General features: G+C 36.4%; 1 protein-coding gene across 1 annotated transcript in view; it reads left to right on the forward strand.

The window, feature by feature from the left end:
* The window catches only part of RPS6KA2 (ribosomal protein S6 kinase A2), a 114,437-nt gene that overhangs the window by 72,048 nt on the left and 20,326 nt on the right, over positions 1-22,063 (forward strand). The window contains exons 9-14 of the mRNA XM_026705105.2: positions 1,195-1,265; positions 2,660-2,748; positions 5,512-5,576; positions 12,552-12,654; positions 14,059-14,189; positions 17,557-17,682. Of these exons, the coding sequence (XP_026560890.1) occupies positions 1,195-1,265; positions 2,660-2,748; positions 5,512-5,576; positions 12,552-12,654; positions 14,059-14,189; positions 17,557-17,682 (585 nt within the window). The remainder of the gene's footprint in view (positions 1-1,194; positions 1,266-2,659; positions 2,749-5,511; positions 5,577-12,551; positions 12,655-14,058; positions 14,190-17,556; positions 17,683-22,063) is intronic.

The following is a 22,063-nucleotide window of genomic DNA, read 5'->3' on the forward strand; positions in this document are numbered from 1 at the left end:
AAGAAGAACAAACTTTGTCAGGAAAAATGTTTTGTAACGTGGTATACATTTGTTTGATGAACAAATACCTTCCTTCCAAACAGGCAGCATTAATGGGCTGATGGAAGTTGTAGTTGAACATACTTGGTGGGCTCCAATTGGGAACCATTGTTCTACCACTTCTAGGTAGTTACTTTCACTGTTTTAGATACTCAACATTCTTTGTGGCTTTGAAGGATATATATTCTTTTGTGAAAGAGAGAATATTTCCATGTCACCAGTTGAAAGTCTTGCACTTTATATCATTAAAAAAATACATGGATGATACAATAGGTGTGGGTCTCATCTCCGGGTTCATTACTGATCTTTTGCAACTGGGTGTCTGGAAGTCATGAGATACAGGGAACTTTAGCACAATGCCTTTTGGAGTAACTTTTGTACATTTCCACAGTATAATACAGCACCCAATTATGTGTTCATTGAATGCTTTTATTATTAAATGCTTTTATTATTAGATCATCATAAGATTAGTACAATTTTACTATTCACACCAAAAGTCCAGTGAATCTATTATGAATCTATTAAGTTGTTGAGACTCTAGAAAAAGTGCAGAGAAGAGAACAAAGATGATTAGGGGACTGGAGGCTCAATCATACGATGAATCGTTTTGAGAATTGTGAATGTTTAATCTAAAAAAGAGAAGGACTAGGAGTGACATGATATCAGTTTTCCTATATTTGAGGGGCTGTCACAAAGAAGGAGGGGGTCAACATATTCTCCAAAGCATCTTGAGGGCAAGACAAGAAGTCATGGATGGAAGCTTAACAAAGAGAAGTCCAACTTAGAATTAAGAAGAAATTACCTGAGAGTGAGAAAATTAATCTGTGGAATGGCTTGCTAATTTTTAAGAGATTGGACAACGATTTATCCAGAATGGTACAGGATCTCCTGCTAAGCAGAAGGCTGAACTAGAAGACTTTCAAGGTCCCTTAAGACTTGATTATTCTGTTATTATGCTCTTTTAAATAATGGCCCACAACTTAGAGGTTAAGCTATTCTTTCTTAACTTCATGTATGTTCCACATATGGGCTTAATGGGGGTACTAATTTTTATGGAGCATGAACATTCTGCATTGTTAAGATAAATACAGTAGACTATATGCTATGTTTATATTTACATTCATGCTTCTTAGAATTTCTATTCCTTCTTTACAGTTTGAAATGTTGACAGGGTCACTACCATTTCAGGGGAAAGACCGAAAGGAAACAATGGCACTCATTCTCAAGTGAGTAGCAAATTCCCAACTTGTATATCTATTTATAGCTGTAGCTTATGTTCTTTAAGTCAAAATAAACCTTTGGGTTATATTAATTATCTTGTAGAAAATTTAAGAAATGACATTCCAAATATATCTAAAAACACAGTAGCTAGTAGCCCAGGGACCACTTTTAATCAAGGAGCTGAAAACTCCAGCAATTTATCAAAAATTTAATCCACTTTTAATTCCAATTTGCAGCATGGCAACCTATTCAAATTATGGAAATCTTCTGGGATGTTCTCAGAGCCCAATATACTATCCATTGTTCTACCAGGGAACTTAGCACTGCTGCCTAAATCTAAGGCACAATATATTGCATTATGAGCTGGATGTTCAAAATATTAGTGAGGAGCTCATTGACTAGCTATATGAAGTCTTAAGGTTGGCAGAAATAGATAAGAAATGTGATCTAGCAGAATTATTAGATTACCGTGCTTACATTTGGAAAGGAAGGAAAGATATAGGATTGTTACCTAAATTAGGAAACAACCAGTTCCAGTTTCTTCCATCCCCACTCACAATCCCTTTCCCGGTGCAGTTACTTAAGCACATGCCTCATTAAACAAAGTTAATCTGTTAATCTGTTCCAGTAATCTCTCTTTGCTTACTCTTCATCCTGCAGAGAAGACTTGTTACAGTGCCCTTCAATCCTATTGTGAAAGGGTCAAAAACTGTTTTGCAATGTAATAAAGACCTGATTGTTCCAAGTTGTATATTGCTTTGACTACCCAACATCTTTCAAGTAGATGAGACGCAGGAGTGCCCTATTCAGGGTGCAGCATTATGCCTTTTAGGAAGGGCTAAAACACAAGCTCACCCATAAACACAAACATTTCAAACTTAGTATGAACTGGGCCAAATTAGCTAGGTAAACTTCCTATCCGTACAACAACATCTTCATTGTTCAGAATTTTGCAATTGATTGAGTGTTGCAAATGAAAACTAAAAATATGCACCATAGAAGAAATGCATACATAGAATGTTTTTAAAAAGCATGCACAAAAATGCATGAATGTTCTTATAGGATTTTTATTTGGTTTGTTTTATTTGCCAAATTCTAAATAGCACGGCTGAAAGAACAAGGGATCAGAAGAGAATTTAACAGAAACAAGACTGAGAGAACAGTCTATTTGCTAACTCTTTCAAATAGAAAGAATTATGACTTCGTATGTATATGACTTAGCCACAATTGTAAGGGATGACAAATTCTCTTAAGTAAGTTGCACAAAGATTTGAATTAAAATTATCCCAAAACCTGGTCTGTAGAAAGTTTAAATGTTCAATTGAGACTTTGCTGATGTGTAGATTTTTTTAAAAAACAGTGCTTTTTATTCCTGTATTAAAATATCCCATTTTTTCAGAGCCAAGCTAGGAATGCCACAGTTTTTGAGCATAGAAGCTCAGAGTTTGCTGCGAGCTCTTTTCAAGAGGAATCCATCTAACAGATTAGGTATGGGAATTTATTTTATTACTGCATAATACAGTGGCAAATTTCTCCGGTTGTTTTTTCTCTTTAGTTAATTAGTCTCATATGCATGACTCAGCTAAACAGTGTATGATGGAGAGCTACAAGGTAATTTCACTTTAATTAATGATGTATTTGGGACTGTTGGAAAAGATACTACACATGAATGGAAGCACAACAGATCATCCACTGACAGATACAGAATACCTGCCAGTACGTAATGCTAGAGGCACAGAGAAGCAGGACTACACAAATGAACTAGATTTGTGTTCTCACATTTTTTTCCATTGTAGGAAAAGATGTAAAATGTAATGTGTTCTTTTAGTTTTGGTGTCTGCTATACTGTAGAATAAATGAGGCTTGATTTTGGCCTGAATGGGTGGGGATTCTTCAGTGCAAGTGGTACATTGTTATCTACCTAATTATGCCCAAAGGAAGTGAATTTTCATAGCCTAATTTTTTGCTTCCTATGAAATCTATTCTTGGTTGTGACATTAGATAAGAGCACAACTTCTTTTTCAAACTTTTTCTAATAATTACTGGCCACTCATAGAATAGTAAGAATAATTAAGCTAAGCAATTCTGGTGGTTTTATCATAAAAAATAAAGGTATCATCCTCTTTTAGTCCCATTCAATTCCTGGTGATTTTGTGGATAGGTGTCTGCAATGTTCATTTATTTGTTTGCTTAGATTTCTAGTTCATTCAGAAACAGCATTAAAAGGGGGTTGTTATTAACCAACTTCTATTAAGGTTCTGAACAGATTATCCTTCACTGAACAAGGAGTGAATGAAAGTTGTAGATCACATTACATTTCTTTCAGTAAAATAGATACCATATAATGTTTGACTCAAAAGCTTATTTGGAGAAGAGATACAAGAGTGAGAAAAATGGATTTCTGGATGGGCAAACTGTATGCTGCATTTTGGATGTTTGAAATAACAATACTATTGTATTGTTTGCAATTTCATTTTCATAAATTTGAAATGGAAATAGGAAGACAAACATATTGCTGCATTGGACATACCACCACCCCGATCTTCCCATTGAAATAACACACAATAGATTAACTGCAAAGAAATGGAAACATTTCAAAGCTATATTAGTGGCTTTTCGTATGAATTCAAAATACCTCTTAAAGAAGTGTGATAGTAACCCACAAAATGGTAACATTTGATCTGCTGCTCCCAGCGCTGGCATTTGGATGGGGAGTTGTTATCAGGACTCTTGGCATCTGGCTGAGCTATACATCTTCCATGAAATAATACATGAAAGAGGAGGGAGGGAAACTGCCTTAAATTTTCTTTCCCTTTGTTGCTGCTCTGAAAGTTTTTGATAGAAATAGTAGTACAAAAGAGAAGAAAGATGCATATTTAGGTGGAAAATATATAGCTGTAATGTGGAAAATATATAGCTGTAATGTATTTTAGATACATTAGTTTGCATTTCTAACATTATTTATAAACTGCGTGTCTCTTAATTGCTGTGAGAAATTAAGGGAAGCACATGCTTTCTGAAACCAAGATTGAAAAAAGACTGAGAATTGAAAAAGTCCAAGAGCAATTAACCCTTTGCCTAATTGCTTCCATTCAATGAGATATCAATAGCAATAACATTTAGACTTATATACCACTTCACAATGCTTTACAGCCCTCTCTAAGCAGTTTACAGAGTCACCATATTGCTCCCAACAATCTGGGTCCTCATTTTACTGACCTTGGACGGATGAAAGGCTGAGTCAACCTTACAATTCCCCCAGCAGTCTTTGTAGTTTGTAGGACCCATTTGAAGCCTAGAGATATTCTTGAAAATAAGAATAAAAATTGATGCTAGTACTTTGATTAGCAGTACACCTGCTTTATATTGTTCACATTTATTATAAAATCAGGAGGGACAAACTGTTGCTTTGGAAAGACAAACAGACAAACTGTTGCTTTGGAAAGAACTTATTGCAGGGCACAGAAGACTTCATGGGTACCAGATAAGAGCTTTTATAGACAAAGTTTGTCAGACTTGTTCTAAAAGGAGCTTCTTTCCCAAAGCTTAATTTCAATAATTTCCTGTACTGTACTGAAGGAAATGTCTTAAATTTTCTATAAACTGCAAAACAAGTAATCACAATGCAGATACAGTTCTGTTAAACAGCATTTAAACATTTAAAATTATGGAGTATTTTAATTTGGCTTTTGGAGAGTCTAAAATTAAATGTGCTCTTAAATATTTTAATAGCTTGAATATTAAAATGAGGATTAAATATGTATTTGTTTATGTATTAAGCAAATGAGCTCTTTGTGCTTTGAAAAGGGCAAGGCTTTGTACATTGGTGAACTAGTCCCACTCCATTTTATCCATTTACTGTAAATGCAGAATGTGCTATGAGATGGTTTAAACTTTTTATCCACTAAGCTTTGTAACTTGATGTGTGGATTTGAACTAGGCTCTCAATAGAACTAGTCCCACCCTTAATTTATGTGTTATCATTTTAGTCTATATCAACATATTAATATATTCTCACATTGTAAGTAGTCAGTCAGTAATCCAATGATTATAATATTTTGCTTTACTACTTGAAGGAAATTAACTGTAATAATTTCAGCAACAATGAATAATAATTCAATAATTTCAACATTCTCAAAGCTTCTGCTCTTGTTTCTGCCATCCTACTTTTCTTGATGTGGAGTTATAAAAAACAAAACTGGGAAGAAACCTTGTGGTCTAACACCCTCTGTCTTTTCATTACCTTGGCAGGGGCTGGCCTTGATGGAGTTGAAGAAATTAAACGCCATCCCTTTTTTGCTACCATTGACTGGAATGTAAGTAGTTTACTCAACTGATCTATTGTATAATGTGATTAATCAATCACACAGTTAATTTAAAAGTTCTACTGAGCAAACAGCAAACCAATTTCACTGTTCCAAACAATTTTTTCCCCATTCCAAGTACCCTAAGCAATTTAGTAGCAGCAAAAGTCTTTTCTGGGTATAATTAGACATCCTCTAGAACAGAGGTCTCCAAACTTGGAACTTTAAAACTTGTGGACTTCAGCTCCCAGAATGTCCCAGCCAGCATGGGGAAATGGCTGAACATGTTGGAGTGAGGAATTCTGGAGATTACGGAGCTAGGGAAGGCTAAGTTACTCAGGGACCCCACTAAACCTGTTAGGTGATATAGTAAAGAATACAAAAGAGGGATTCTGCCACTAAATGGTAACTAAGGAGGCTGAGGACACCTGGCTTTCTAAACAAACATCATTAAATGGTAGAAAATAACTTATAGTCTGTGTCAACTAATGAAAGGGCAACAGTATGTAATCCAGGCCTGATAGTCATAGGCAACAATATCCTAGTTCTGTCCCTATCTAGTGATCCCTGCTAAGGAGTTTTCATTAGAGCACCTACTCAACAGAATTACCAGAGACTGCTCTTGCTTTTACACCACAAGTTTTAGAAAGGTTGCGGCTCTTTGTGGCTGGAAGAATGTCAATGAAGCAAACAATCTGAAGACACTGGACAGCTGTTCTGTCTTTTTCTTAGATTTCTGCATGGAAGGAAAAAGACATAAGTTTTGTTTGTACACCTCCCCAAATTTTGGAAGCCAGTTTATGAATGTCTGCTATATGGTTTCATAATGTCAGGTAGGCTCTTGATCCCTAAAAGGTGTCTGTCTCTAAGATACCTTATATAAAAGTAGACATTGTACTACTGATGTATTATTCTGCCATGGAATATGAGACTCATATAAAGCGAGTGACATAAGACTGCAAAATATGAGTGCCTGTAGGCCAGGATCATGAAGAAGGAGAAGGAGACTGAGAGCTAAGTTTCCTTGCAAGGTACAACCTTGTGCAAGTTAATAACTAGCAATTGCAGGGCTGGGTATGAAAGTAGGCATGCCCCCTTCTTTATTCCACTTTCCTTTCTGTAAATGCACTTCCTCCACCGGGTAAAATTTACCAGTGCTGTTGTCTGATTCTAATTGCCTCATTATATTTCCTTCCTGAAGCAAAATCTGATTCAATAGCCTAGAATCTGCAATACTAAGGGCAGAGGCATCAAAATTAGGACATGTGAATGGCCCATAATCTGAATTTCTAAATCTATTCGAATTATTGATTCTTTTAAAAGTCTGCTCACGCTTGCACAAAAGTTCATCTCATCACTTAATGGATGTGAACGTATTCAATTCAGCACATCAGAATGACTCAACAGTTCAATTTAACTACTTTCTAATTGAACCTTCACAAATCGTGATAGAAATGTAGTAGGAAGCAAGCCAGCATTATGCTACACATTTAGGCAACAGCGCTTTGAAGGGGAAGGGTTTCAATACAGATTTAATAATGCATTTAAAAAGCAGACAATCACTTGACTTTATAATTTTCAGAATATGTATACCAGCATGAGTTCTGAAACTAGTTCTAGCCATCTTATAATGATGTTTCCAGCTGCTAAAGGGACAGATCTTCATGAAAAGGAAAAGGAAAGGAATAATAAAGAAGAATGGAGCTAGTAAAAGTGCTTGGTTTGTCCTGGTCACTGTTATTAAGGTCAGATGTGACCTTATGCCTTAATAGGAAGCTTTGCATGCATTGATGAATCCCTCATAAACTTTGGCATGAGTCAATCCTAAAGAGTCAAGCTATGAATAATGATATTTTTATTAAGGAGAAAAAATGCCTTACAATCACTGTTGGATATGTCCAAAAGCATTAAACACATTTTCATGAAATTGTTAGAAGAAAACCAGTAGCTTTTTAATTGCCCTCATCATGCTGTAGCATTTCTATTATTCTTAGAAACATATTTAAGACATTGTTTGAGAATTAAAATAATCCTGTGCAATTCTCATTAGTCGAATATTAGCTATAGTGTATAAGGCGGACAACTAATTAGACAGTTGACATTTAAACAGCAAAACAGTATTATTTCCTGTAATGAAACAAATAACATTTTGACAGTGTTTCATTGAGTTACCTTATGTTCATAGTACACCAGAACCCATGATATATCCCCATTATATTTGTGAAACGGGTACTGAGTTTAATGGAGTTTGAGTTTAAAGACTTGGGTGTGCTATTTTTAAGTTATAAAATTGATCTGCTCACAGCATCCTCCAAATTTCCACTAGAGCTCATCAGTTAGGGTGTGCTGGCACTGACCCACTGACACCTGGCAGACACAAAGGGAGACAAGTCTGGGACATTCCTGTCGTGCTTGCGGAATTCAAGTAACTCAGAAAACCAGGTAGCAGCTGAGAAAAATATTATTGTGGCACTGGCTAAATGCAATTTGGCTCAAAACTCCATGATTGTGCCATAGTTGCTTATGGAAGTTACAGAAGGAACAATGCAAACAAGTAAGCCAGAAGACTTTGTGGTGGAAACTGTAGATGTGTTTGATACTGGCCCACAGTTTGCATCTTCTATCCACAGCACTTTCATTGCAGCCTTTATTTTTCCTCTGGTCTTAGGATCTCAGGCTCCAGTATAGGATGTGAGTTATTCAATTCCATAAGATTGTGCTGGACTTTGGTTTTGATCTCCCAAACATGCTTGAAAGTACAAAGGACTTCTACAGCACTTAAAAGCAGCTATATCATTTCCTGGGATTTCAAGGGAGCAGAAATGGCAAAGCTTATGTGATGCATATGGTCCAAAGCAGCTTTTTGGAGACAGAATTTGAAGCACTGCACAACCCTCATATTTAATAAAACCCTGCTTAAGCTACATCTGGAACAAAGATTTTAAGGGAGAATGGAGGTTTTGTTCAGCTTTGATGGGAATTATAAATCTAAATTAATGACAGAAACAATTTATGTTTATTAAGTGGGAAATCTTTCAGAATAAAAATTGTCTTTATCTATTGACCAAACCATTTTGATGATACAGAAAGTCCAAAGATAACATTTTAGAAGGGAATTCATCTCTGCACCTGCATATTACTAATTTATTTGATTCTTTTTTGTTAGTTTTTATTGTTTTTGTTTCTGTTTTTTGTTTTAAATATGATTTTACATTGTGTAAGCTGCCTTGAGTTACCCTGGACAAATACACAGCAATATAAATCAAATAAATAAATGAATAAAATATTACAGTATGTATGTGGTAAGGGGGGTAGGTGCCTAAGTTCGTGGCAAGAGTATTGTTCATGAAAATCCTTTATTACATTAAGCATATTTTAATTGCTATGAGTCACTATCTTTCTATTTCTGGAAGGCACCTGAAGATCAGCTCAGGCTTCGTAGATGTTGTTGGCAGAATGCACGCATTTAAACAGGATGGAAATGAATATATGGGGGGAAAGAGCATATGGGTGTGGAGCCTTTGGTGCTTTCTCAGCTTTGCTATTGCTTGCAGATGTTTTGTTACCTGACTAGGTAACATCTTCAGTGCTAGAAGGAAGCGGGGTTTGCTCTCTGTTTATATACAGTAGCTTCTCCTGTCAGGATTGCTGAGAGTGTTGGGGATGGTGTTAATCAGTAGACATGTAATATTTGCACACCATTCAAAAGAGTCAATTAAAAAAATGCAAATGGAAGCAAATAGACCAGAATAACTCCTCATTAGAAATGATTACCCAGCAGGAATTAACACCAGGGTGAACACCATACAATCCAGTGGTGGTATTCGACTGGTTCTGGAGAGCCGGTAGCGGCGATGAGCAGTGGAGATCGAACCAGTTCTCTTCGCTGCTCTGTAGTTGGGCCACCCGCCTGCCCGGGCTCACTTTTATGGCCAGAATTCAAAGTGCAGCTGCTTTGCGTGGCGCAAAATAGCACCGCGCAACAGCTGCTGCAGCAACCATCATTGTGCAGGCTGCAGGAGGCAAGTTAGAAAACCTCTGCGCCTGCGCAAAGTGTGTGTTTGGCACGCGCGTGCACAGAAAGTGTATGCATGCGTGCAAAGCGCAGCCACCAAGCCACGCCCACCAAACCGGTGGCAACTTTATTTGAATACCACCACTGATACAATCAAGTCATACCAATGTCCTAATCACAGAACTACCAAATCTGACAAATAGTCAAAAAGTAAAAAAGACACTCTAATCAAGGAATTACTAAGGGGAAACCACATTTATTTATTTATTTATTTACTTACTTACTTACTTACTTACTTACTTGTTTGTTTGTTTGTTTGTTTACTTACTTATTTACTTACTTATTTAATATTGACGCCTATTCACCCATGGCGACTCAAGGCGGTTTACACAGTGTAAAACAATAAAATATTGTTTTTTAAAAAAACAATAAAAATTAATAAAGTACAATAGACCAAAATCTCAACTCCCATCCCCTGCCCCGACAATAGCAGATCACACTAGCCATTTGATGGCCTCCATCCTGCTCTGGGTTGCCCAGGCCCGCTGGCAGAACCAGGTCATCAGTGCCTTTTGGAAGAGTGCTAGAGTGGGGGCCATTCTAATCTCTGGGGGAATAATATTTCAGAGGGAGGGAGCCACCACAGAGAAGGCCCTTCTTCTGGGTCCCACCAGGTGTATCTCCCTCAGGGATGGGACCCGCAACATTCCCTGCCTCCCCGCTCTAATGGGTCAGGTAGATGTGACTGGCAAGAGACGTTCCCTCAGATAACCCGGTCCCAAGCCATGAAGGGCTTTAAAGGTGACAACCAGCACTTTGAATTGCACCCAGAAGCAAATCAGCAATCAATGCAGCTCCTACAGGAGAGGTGGCACAGGTGCACACTGGGGTCTGAACAAAACCATGCGGGCCGCTGCATTTTGCACCAACTGGAGCTTCCAGATGTTCTTCAAGGGCAGCCCCATGTAGAGCGTGTTGCAATAATCAAGACAGGAAGTGACTAGGGCATGGGTGACTGTGAGTAGGAATCGTTGGTCCATTCCTATCAATACTGACAGGGCAAGCTATTGTATATAAACAGAAAGCAATCCCGGCTCCCTTCCAGCACCAAAGATGTTACCCAGTTGGGTAGTGAAATGTTTGCAAGCAAACAACCAAGCTAAGAGAGCATTAAGGATTCCACACTTCAATCCTGAGGTAAATACATTCTCTTCTATTGGTAGCATAAGAATGTGCTGCTGCCTTGAGTTCAGCTTCCATATCCTGTTTAGGATGCGTGCAAAGGAACTGCTTCTCCAGAATAGCTTGCAAAAATGGAAGATAGAGATTGCAAGCGTAGGATCTGTTTCCATAGACACACATGCCCTGGGTTCTTTGTAAACAAGTCCTGATCAATATATCCTTCCCACTCAATTCATACCAGCAGGTGCAACCTTGCTATTCTCATTCATTTCCATCAGGGACATACAGGCCAGGAAATGACTATATGCTCTTTGATTTAATTGAAATGAATTTCCTTTGAGGATGATTACCAGGTGCATATCAAGGTTGTTGATATGACTGTCTCTCAAGTTCTACTTATATATAAAGCTAAAGTTGCATTACATCAGGTGTTCTTGGCTTCGTGAGGAAGGATATTGCTGAGTATGTGACTTCCTTATTTTCTTCTGTAGTGTGTTACTTCAAATATTAGCACAGCAAGTGCTCATAGCCCCTTAAACTTGTAGTGGGCTCCTGAGCAAAGATGTTGGAGGCTTAGAACAAAAAATAAAGACTTTGTAAGGAAATGTGTGCATGAAAGCAGTATTTCAAATGGTATCCAACACTATTTCTCAAAGCTAATAAAACAGTTGTGATGAAAATCTTAGGGAGAAATAATGCTATAATGCCACTTAAAAAAAATTTAAATTAAAATTTTATTATCATTATTTTAACATGATTCTGATATATCCTCTCCATAGATAACTACATTTGAATAAATGTCTTCAAAGAAGCCTTGATACAGTTGAAAACCCTGATAATATGTAGTTCTGGTTTAACATAATCTGTGAAAGAAAAGCAAATTGGTAAATGGTGGATTCTCAGATATTCAAAAATAACTTCCAGTGTAATACTTCATCTTCTGTGCCAAACAGTTCTCTCAGTTACTGAAATGTATGATTTGTATTGCACATATGAGTGTGCAAACTGCTTAAGTAAATATCATATTTTACAATCTCTGCGTTTCTTTACATAATCAATATGTACTCAGCTCAAAGTAATGAATACAACAGATACATATACAAGCAGAATAGGCTTAGGATTCATAAGTCTGAGCAAAGGGCTTATATGTTGAACTCATACAGATCAAACCTATTGATATGTCTGAGTTCACATTTATGTCAGGTCATAAATGAATGTTTTATTACTTTAATAGTTTATACTGGGCATCTGCATTGTCATTTTCAAATTACAGCCTATGAAAATGTCACTAAAGGCAGAATATGCTGAGCACGCTTTGCTTCCGCGGAAATGCTCCCCTCTCTCCTGTAATGAATGAACTATACCAATAAAAATCAGGCTACTGTTTTTCAAATACTTTCATATGTGCAGATATATTTTAACGTGCAGTTAAATGTTCTGAAAAGCACAGTCCTCTATTGCCACAAGGAAAATAAGTCTAGCTGATTGTAATGGAAACTGAGCCTAAGTGAGGAAAATATTTCAGCCTCGTACTTTCTCTTGTGTGATGTTTCTCAATTTCTCCCTTCCGCTGAATTATACATGAAACCTATTTCCCATAGTCAGAATGCAGCAAGCATTCTTCTTGATTTCTGTTCCTTTAAGCAGCTTTCTGCATTAAAAACTATTATTTTAATCAATGTATTTTATTTTAAATTATTGCTTATTAATTATTTGGCTTACAGCTATTTTCTAACTCAAGGGTCCCCTGTGGCAAGATAATCAACCTGTTTTGCTTTGCTCTTATATAGAAACTGTACAGAAGAGAAATCAAACCACCCTTTAAACCTGCAGTGGGTCGGCCAGAGGACACTTTCCATTTTGACCCTGAATTCACATCACGGACCCCAACAGGTACTTACTAAGAAACCATATCAGTAGATTTGCTGTTATTTTTACATTTATTTTTTAAAACTTTCAAGCAAAACTATCCAAATTATATTTAGAGTTTAAGAATTACCTAGCATTCCTCCCTCCCTCCCTTCCTTCAACTTGTAGAACCACTCATCTCAAATGGGTGGATTAATGTTACCTTTGGATGGCTTACCACTTTCAAATAATAAAAATATTAATTAAAAACATATGACCCACAGCAGTCAAGAATTATGAAGCACAAATAGCAATCAATATAATCAGGATACAGTCTCCCTCATGCATCAAAGCCACAAACTCAGGCGTAGAATCCCGTCTCCAGGGTTTTCCAGAAGGCCAAAAGGCACAAAGCCAATTCCATCTCCAGAGGGATGATATTCCTGATGGCAGATCCTACAATATGAAAGGCAGTTAGCTTCATATTCCTTGGCAGACAGGACCCAGGAAGTGATTGTTATGATGCGATGATACCATTATACCAAATACCATTATATTTCCAAATTTGCTGTCGCTTCCAGAAGAATCTGTCACCTTGTACTCACATAGACTCACTGTTGGAATTTTATGGTGTGGCTGAATTAGAGAATTAGAATTACTACTGTGTAGTATTTTCCACAATTTTTTCCTAGTGTTTCTGGGTATCAATTGGAGTGGTCCTTCTGGAAGGACACTCCAGACTCTCTAGGGTTATGCATTACTATACAATTGCTTCCCATTAATTCTTTCATGTATAACCTACTGAAAATGCTTTTACATTTAAATTCTGCACTGCCAGAAATCCTCAGATGGGCTTTGCATGCAAAGAGTTGTACAAGCAGCTGTGCGGTTTGCTGCTAAAAAGAAAGAAAGAATGAAAATTATGGGTAGTCTGTTTTTAGAAGTGTATTACTACTAATACTAAGTAGCTTATTATTAATTGAATAATTAATGAATAATTAACTAATTTTTAAGTAGTTTAGTAGTTTAAAGGAGAGATGTCCAATCTTGGTAGCTTTAAGATTTGTGGACTTAAAACTCCTAGAATTCCCCAGCCAGCATGAAGTTGAACCTTAAAGTTGCCAAGTTTGGACACCCCTGCTTTAAAGGCTCTTCTTGGCAGAGAGTCACTTGGTTCCTCTTTAATTCTCTTTTTTAACAGCTAGTCTCACTATCTCAGTACATTCAGAGCTGCCACTCTGGAAATTCTGATGCAGCTTTATGTTGAAGCAAAGATTGGGAAGATCTTTCAGATGGAAAAGATTGCATGTCTCCATGTTGAAAATAGCACGGCTCGGTTGTAGCGTGCAAATTGCTTCTTTATAACATTACTAGGGAAAATAATACTGGAGAAACGGTTGGAATCTCCAGGTGCCCTGTTCCTTGACTCACCTCTCATCTCCTCTGCAGATTCTCCAGGTGTCCCTCCAAGTGCCAATGCTCATCATCTCTTCAGAGGATTCAGCTTTGTGGCATCCAATTTGGGGCAGGATCCTGTACAGCAAGAACCACATAAAGTCACAGTTCATCCAATTGTCCAGGTATGAACTTGGCTGTATAGTTGTTATACCTCTTTCACTTCATCTAAACCAGTGTGGGCAAACCTTTTTGGCATAGGAGTGTGTGCGCACGCACACAGGAGCACCAGAAACTAGAAGAGCATCTCCCCAGTGCGCATGCTGGCCGCCTGGTCTTCCAGTTTCTGGTGCTCCTGCACATGCGAAGACCAGCTGGCCAGCGCGCATGCATGCGCCAGAACCCAAAAGCGCAACAGGCGACGGCTGTCATGCCCGGAGAGGTGGTTCTGCATGCCACTTTCAACACACGTGCTATAGGGTTCACTATCATGGATCTAGATGTATTACAGTAGCATAAAGAACATTAAGAAAAACAGCTAGGATTAGAGAAACTTCCTGTCTAAGCCAGATTCAAGTGTTCTAAGGAAATACACTGGGGTGACTTTGAGCTAGTCATTTTTTCTTAATTCATTCTCTACCTCATAGGCTTGTTGTGGACTAACATTGGAAGATTATGTATTTTACTTTGAATTCCTGGAGGAAAGATGTGATATAAATTTAATAAGTAATAATCATCTTTTGTTGATATCATCACATTTTATGGAAGTGAATTTCTTAGTTTGGCTATTTATTTATGAGCAAACGTTTTTATTATCTGAATGTCCTTGATTTCAGGTAATGTCTCTATAGAAATATTCATTGCATCTGAAGTCTGTTAAATAGAATCTATTGAATTGATGTTTTATTCTAATTGTAATAGTTCAAAATTTCTATAACGTGGAAACCACATTTACAAAAAATGCCAGATTCAGTCCTTTAAATTCAGTCCTATGTACATAAGCAGGATCACACAGACAAGCTTTTTCATAGTTCTTCACGGCTTTATTACGCTAAATATAATTTGTGCTTGTCCCGCCATTCCTTTTGCTTTATGCAACATTTAGTATCCTCCATCTATTTTAGATAGTACAGGAAGGACTATTGGCAACATATGGTGGGTTTTGTAGTAAAAATCACTGCTTTCTCCTGCAGTAGCAAAATACACATTGCCACTGCTTGTATTTTTTCTCCAAGCATTAAGTCAAATACAGTCCCTCTTTCTATTTCTAGGAAAGAATTCAAGGCTTTTAGTCATATGAATTGGTTGAAAGTATTTTTCAGTATCTGTTTTTAACTATGCTATCTTCTTTGGCAGCTTCCTATATTAAAAAGTAGGATAATAATTACAATAATCTTCTATTTGTTACATAATGTCTTATAATACAAGTTGTTATAATTTAAGATGATAGCAGGAAGAAAGATGAGGAAAGAGTATCGTTATCCCTCTCCCCCAAACTTCGTAGAATTCTCCCTAGGATCTTCTCTGCCCGGGTTGTGAGTTGTCCAGATGTGGGTGTTTATCTTCTGAAATCTGGATGTGTAGAGCAGGAGATTTCTAGGACAAGGCTTTAAAATAAATAGTTGCAGTTTTACCTTTTAATTGGGCTTATTAAACCTAAGCAGTTTTGGAGGATGAAGTGGCTGATTATAAATTAAATTAGAATAAACAAGAAAATTGGGGGGGAGGGGCGGTTCTCCATAACGGCAGCAAAGTAAGGATTTGAGATTACAGTTTCGTTGCCATTTAGTTTCAAATCAAAGATAACACTAATGGGTAAATAAACTGAGAAAATAAAGAAATAGGGAGGCAGAGAACAGAACCAGACATGAAATTATCTCAGACAAAATAAATTGCTACTTAAAAGAATATCCTCACAAACCTATCAAACATGTAATTTTAGATACCCCAGTCTTCTAGAGTTTTCTAGGTATTGGACCAAGTAGCTTTAGATTTATTTTAAAAGGCTGCTTTCCTTAAGACCTCTGACAAAAGACTAAATGAGTTCAAACTAAGCGCTAATTTCATTTCCATCTGAATCCCCTCCAATGCAAGAAAAAACTGTGACTGTGTTTTGAGAATATTTGAAATCCTGAGTTACCCAGTAATCCACTCAAAATATAGAATTTCCTTAATCCATTACAATTATATTCTAGGAGCATAAGAAATGATGACACCTAAAATATAAAATGTTAGTAATATTAGTACTATTTGAATTATTAAGAATAATATATTCACGTGATAATTTCTCATGCTTCCAGCATGAAATATTTTGTAATGTGGAAAAAAGAATTTCCATATTTTAGTAATAGAAAGTGATCCCCTAAATGAGACCTGAATATGAGCTACATCCACTAAAGGGAAATTGTCTGGACATTAAATTACCCACAAGTATATCAATGATATGACTAATACCTTTATGTAAACCAGCAGTGTCAAACTTGTGGCCCACTGGGCCGGATGTGTCACACACAAACCACACCCACCCCAGCTCTGCAAAGGGAAAAAACATCATGAAACATCACATGGTGGCAACGTGACTCTGCGACTTTTGACACCCATGATGTAAACAGTTTCATTTATTTCATGGAAAGATTTAGTTCCCATTATCAACCTTTTTTTTTTACAAAGTATCACAGTTTGTTTTCCCCAGCTTTTTGTGTGGTATCAGCAACAACTTATTGTGTCCTTCCTCTCCAGTCCTAGTTTGCGAAATACAACAAAGATCAACAACCAAAAACTCATATTAGCAATGAAAGCTAATATGAGAAGGTGGTTTATTTTCAGTGATAGAGAATACTCTTTGCATGCAGGAATTCCCAGATGAGTTTCTCTGAATGCCATGTTGATAGAAAGACCAGATATAAATCATGAACTTCATGATTGTCATCATCATCATCATCAACCATTATATTTCCAAGAAACTGAAAAATCCCCCAGGGAATATAACCTAAATGTTTAATGAACAGCCACTGCTGGTCAGTGAATCAATACTAAATAATAAATGCCATGAGGAGGGGAAATTACTTTTTTTTAATTTAACTTAAAATTTAAAATTTGCTGTTTCCACAGAAGCCCAGCCAGATGGCAGCTTCCATCCTTAGAGATCAGGAAAGTGTCATTGGCTAGCGTGGAAATTTTAAAAACCACTCCATAACCCATGGCAAATAAGTTTCATTTTGTTGCCAAGAAGACTACAGAGATATTTTTATTAAATCAGCAGCAGCTGAACTCACATTAAAGGAAGTTTAACTTGAATGGGATGTTTATTTTTGGATTAGCTGTGCTGTATTTTTATATCAATATTGCTGTAGCTTTATTACCTCAAGATGACCTAAAAGAAATCCAAGCATGCTAAGGATTGTAAGATTAATTGGTCAGAATTAAGGCAGCACTTATTTAATTAGCTGGTTCTGTGTAATAAAGTAATGTCTCTGAATTGCTAGAGAATCTCCTGATGGAGTCAGCGTAAGACTTGTTCTTTTATTGCTATTGTTTTGTTTCCCTCTGTAGCAGTTACATGGGAACAATATTCACTTTACAGATGGATATGAAATCCGGGAAGACATTGGCATTGGCTCATATTCTGTTTGCAAGAGATGTATTCACAAAGCCACAGAAGCAGAGTTTGCAGTAAAGGTAAGAAATCACTATGGTATGTCTGGTGATCATCTGGCAAGGTCAACTAGTGCAGGTTATGCTGCCTTGATGCAGCAGGGCAAGAGGTTACGGAACCAAACACTATGAAGGAGAATGTGAAATGTAAAATGTAAGTCAGCCCATGAGTTTAGTTTAGTTTAGGGTGCTTTATTGTCATTGCACCTCGTACAATGAAATTAAATACCATCTTCAGTGTACATTATGACTATGAAAATAAACACAAACCCACACCCTTCACATTCTATACATTGAATTGAAAACCCCTGATACTGCATTAATATTGCACTATACAGTAGAATTCAATAGAGTTACTGCCCTGGGGTAGAAGCTGTTTTTCAGCCTATTTGTCCTTGTTTTTATTAACCTGCATTGTTTGCCAGATGGTAATAGTTCCAAAAAAAGGGTGCCCAGGATGAGATGGATCTTTGAGAATGTTTTGAACTTTCTTAAGGCAGTAGGAGCTATAAAGCTCTTCCAAAGAGGGGAGAGGGCAACCAATGATCTTCTGTTAACTCTCTGGAGTGCTGTCCTATCTGCCACTATATATTTCAGAGATATTTTTCAGGTTATTTGCATGGCTTCAATATGCTCAGTATATGCTTCTTTTTTCTATTAATCTCTAGCAATCAAAATAAATTTGTCATATTATGTCATGTTTTTGAAAATCCCATGCATTTCATGTTAACTTTGACATAAAGTCCAGTATCAGAAGAGAAAAAAGCCATGGTCATAGCCATATGGCTTTTGGATCCAACCACAGGAAGTCCATCAAATTTATCCATCAGATTTTTAAAGCTTTTCTTTTCCAATGGCAAAATTGTTGCCATTTCATTTACTCCCAGATAGTTATGCAAGTGTGAAAAATTCTAGGGGAGATCAGATCATTTTAAATGACACATATTTTCAGGATATTTTAACAGGTAACAAATGAACATAATCCAACTTTGGCTTTATTCTTTGATCCAATTCAGTTTTGATTTTAACTAGATTATACAGTAATGATATTTATGTTGATTCATGAAGAACAGCAATACAAATTTATTTGTATTGTGCAGTGGTTTCTTGTGCAATGGGCAGCCATATACAATTGATAAAAAAATAAAATCTAATTTAAAGGCTCATGAAATATTTAGATTTGAAGATCTAAAAGCACAGTTGGCTGTCCAACACTGTGCTTTAAAGCTCTGTTGAAAGCATTAGAGAGATATGCTGAGAACTGTTCTGATAGTTTTATGTTCCTTTCCTAAATATTTGTTTACTTCTGTTGGCTCACTAAAGGAAGCCAGCCAGACCGATGTTTACAATAGAAGCAATGGATGTTCTGAGAGTCCTTTATTTTTGCTGTTTTGATTTTTTTTTTTTAAAAAAAGCAAAATACAAAATATTACATTGCATAATCTTACATTGCATAATTGCAGGAAGATAAAGAAATAGTCAATATTAAAATTAAGGAATGTAAAATTTATAAGGCTGAGAAGAAATAAAAGATTTGTCTCTGCTGTTTTGTTGTCCCCATGTTTTTGACCAAGGGTGCTTCTACTTGGGATTGTTGAGTTGTTTTCAGATCAGTTAAATGCCCTCTATATCAGCTACATCAGTTTTCTTCTAGCTCTACTGCAGTCCAGTTCAAATCATGTATGTTTTGTTTCCTTATCTTTGGCATTAGAGTTCCATGCAGCCTGTGGCCTGGCTGATTTTCCATAGGTGGTAACTTCTGACACCCTGGTTCCTTTGTGTCTTCAGCCACTGTTGCATACCAGTGTCTTTGCACAGAGCTTTGCAGACAGTGATCTGCATTTTTGTTTTATTTTTTTCATTATTAAGAGTCAGAGGGTAAGAACAAGGAGGAGGTTAGAGCACTGGCTGATTGCCAGACGTGAATTTTCCTTATTTGTTAGCTAGGGATATTGGTTTAGCATGGTGGTTTCATTCTGAAGTTAAAAGTAATAATGAACTTAGCATCACCATAACAGAATGGGAAAAGGTCTGGGGTAGAAATAATAAAATTACAAAATTGGTAGCATACAAAGAAAACGCCTATAAAATGTTTTATAGATGGCACCTTCCTCCTTCGAGATTAGCGAAGATGCACCCCAATATGAGTCCGAATTACTGGAAATGCAAAAAAAAAGAGGGAACATTTTTCCATATGTGGTGGTCCTGTACAGAAGCTCAAAAATATTGGCAGAAAATTAGAAATTGGCTGGAAGAAATGACAAGAGAACAGATCGAATTCAAACCAGAGTCCTTTCTGTTAGGGATCTTTGATAAACAAATATCAAAAAAAGTGAAATATATAATAATACACATTTTGATAGCAGCCAGATTGCCTTTTGCACAATGTTGGAAGCAGCCTCATGTTCCATCAGAGGAGATGATCATTCAAAAAATTTCAAATTGTGCAGAAATGGACAAATTAACTTTGGGATTAAAAAATAAAGACACTTCAATATACTACAACAGCTGGAACTGCTGGTTCAAATGGATAGACCAAAGATAGACTTCACACGAAAAGGCAAAAGAGGATAGGATAAATCCATATTAGTGATACACAGATATATGTAAGGATTAGGTGTGTGTATATGGCATAAAATAAGGATAAAAAAGAGGTCTTACAAACTGTTGAAGATGAGAATGTTTTAATTGTTTTCTATTTTTTCTTTCTATTTTCTTCTCCCTTTCTTCTTTTTCTCTCTTTCATTTATGTATGTGTTGTTGGTTTGTTTTAATTGTAAAATCAATAAAATTTATTTAAAATAATAATAATAATGAACTGTTGCAAGACTGTTTCTGAGAGTTTGGGGATTGTTGAAAGAGTGATAAAAATGCCTATGAGAAACTCCCCATTTATATGCTTGCAAAAAATATTGTCTGCAAGTAATTAACACAATAAAATAGGAATGGACTTGGAGAAGTTGCCTTTTCTTGGAAGAGTTATTGATTACGAAGGCCACAAGAACAGTTAGTTTCAGCCTGCAAAACTTTACCAATTGGTTCTCTTTGACTTTTCTGAATCCTGCCACAATATACCTTTGATCAAAATGTTTCCCATTATAGTATTTCGGGATTTCTTTTCAAACCTGATTTTACTTATGGAATAATGTGGTAGGTGGGCTAACCATTGGGATATAAATGATTAAAATCCCCCCCCCCCAAAGTATTCTGTGCCACCTGAAATCCACTCATGGGAATTAGGATTTTTTTTTTTAAGCATATGTGCTGTTCTAGATGGGGGCAAAGTCACTTGTGAAAGAGAGAATGAATGGATATAAATGAGATGAAATGTCTGTATAATTGTGCGTAAATGCTGGAGGGATCGTACAACAGATTGGAGAAGGCTTACTATAGACATAGTCATATGGACAAACAGGAGGACAAATTCTCATGTTACAATTGGCAGTTGATTTCTTTTGCTAGTATATGTTAGTACTATACTTCTTTGAATAGTATAACAGATGGAATAGAACAAATGCAGAGAACATATTAAATCCTGGCTGATGTTTTCCATCATTCATGTAACTGCAATAATTCTAAGAACTGGGAGAAGGGGCAGGGAGAGAGAGGCTTTAATATATGAAAGGACCCTCAGAATAAATTATCATCTTTTCTGATTTCACCTTTCTCCCCATACAATACATCCACAGCTGTGATCATCTGTCCTAGCAAACATACTTGTGCCTTAAGACTAACACACTACCATTATTTAAATTTATTATTTTGTCATGGGATAAAACAACCAGTTTGAACTGGCAGGTTTCATACAGAACCACAACATTTGTATTTCCTAAGCCTGCTCCTGAAACATTTGAATAAATAATAAAGAGAATGTCTTTGAACATATGCAGGAATGTGTCTTGCTACCAATGAAGAGTCACAATACAATTGTCTCTCTTATACAGAGAAACACTGTATGTTTAATAGACAAGGGGAAATGACTCCAAGTTATAAATGTTGTTTGTTCCGTATGTTTATATTGTGAGCACATGGATAAGAATGAACATTTTTTAAAAAAATATCCATGATCTGTTCTATAGATTTTTGTCTACATTTTTTAAATAAATGAACAATTTGAATGCATCTTCTTGTTTTCTCCCAATGTGCACTTATGCATAGATCTTTTATTCGTTTCTAACTGATTTATTGGAGTATGTGTTTTTTAACTATTGTAAATTGCCCAGAGTCACTTAGGTGAGATGGGCAGCCCTACAAATATAAATAAATACCTATTAAATAAAAATAAAAATATTAGTCTTGTGCCTGCCAAAGTCTTTCCGCCTGTAAGACTTTGTGGAAATTCTGCACTCCTTTGGGTGATATTTTAAAAGATTCTAGAACAAATAAGATAACATATAGTATTACC

This window comes from Pseudonaja textilis, chromosome 1, assembly GCF_049901715.1.
Source record: "Pseudonaja textilis isolate UNSWEBS1 chromosome 1, rPseTex1.2, whole genome shotgun sequence".
NCBI lineage: Eukaryota > Metazoa > Chordata > Lepidosauria > Squamata > Elapidae > Pseudonaja > Pseudonaja textilis.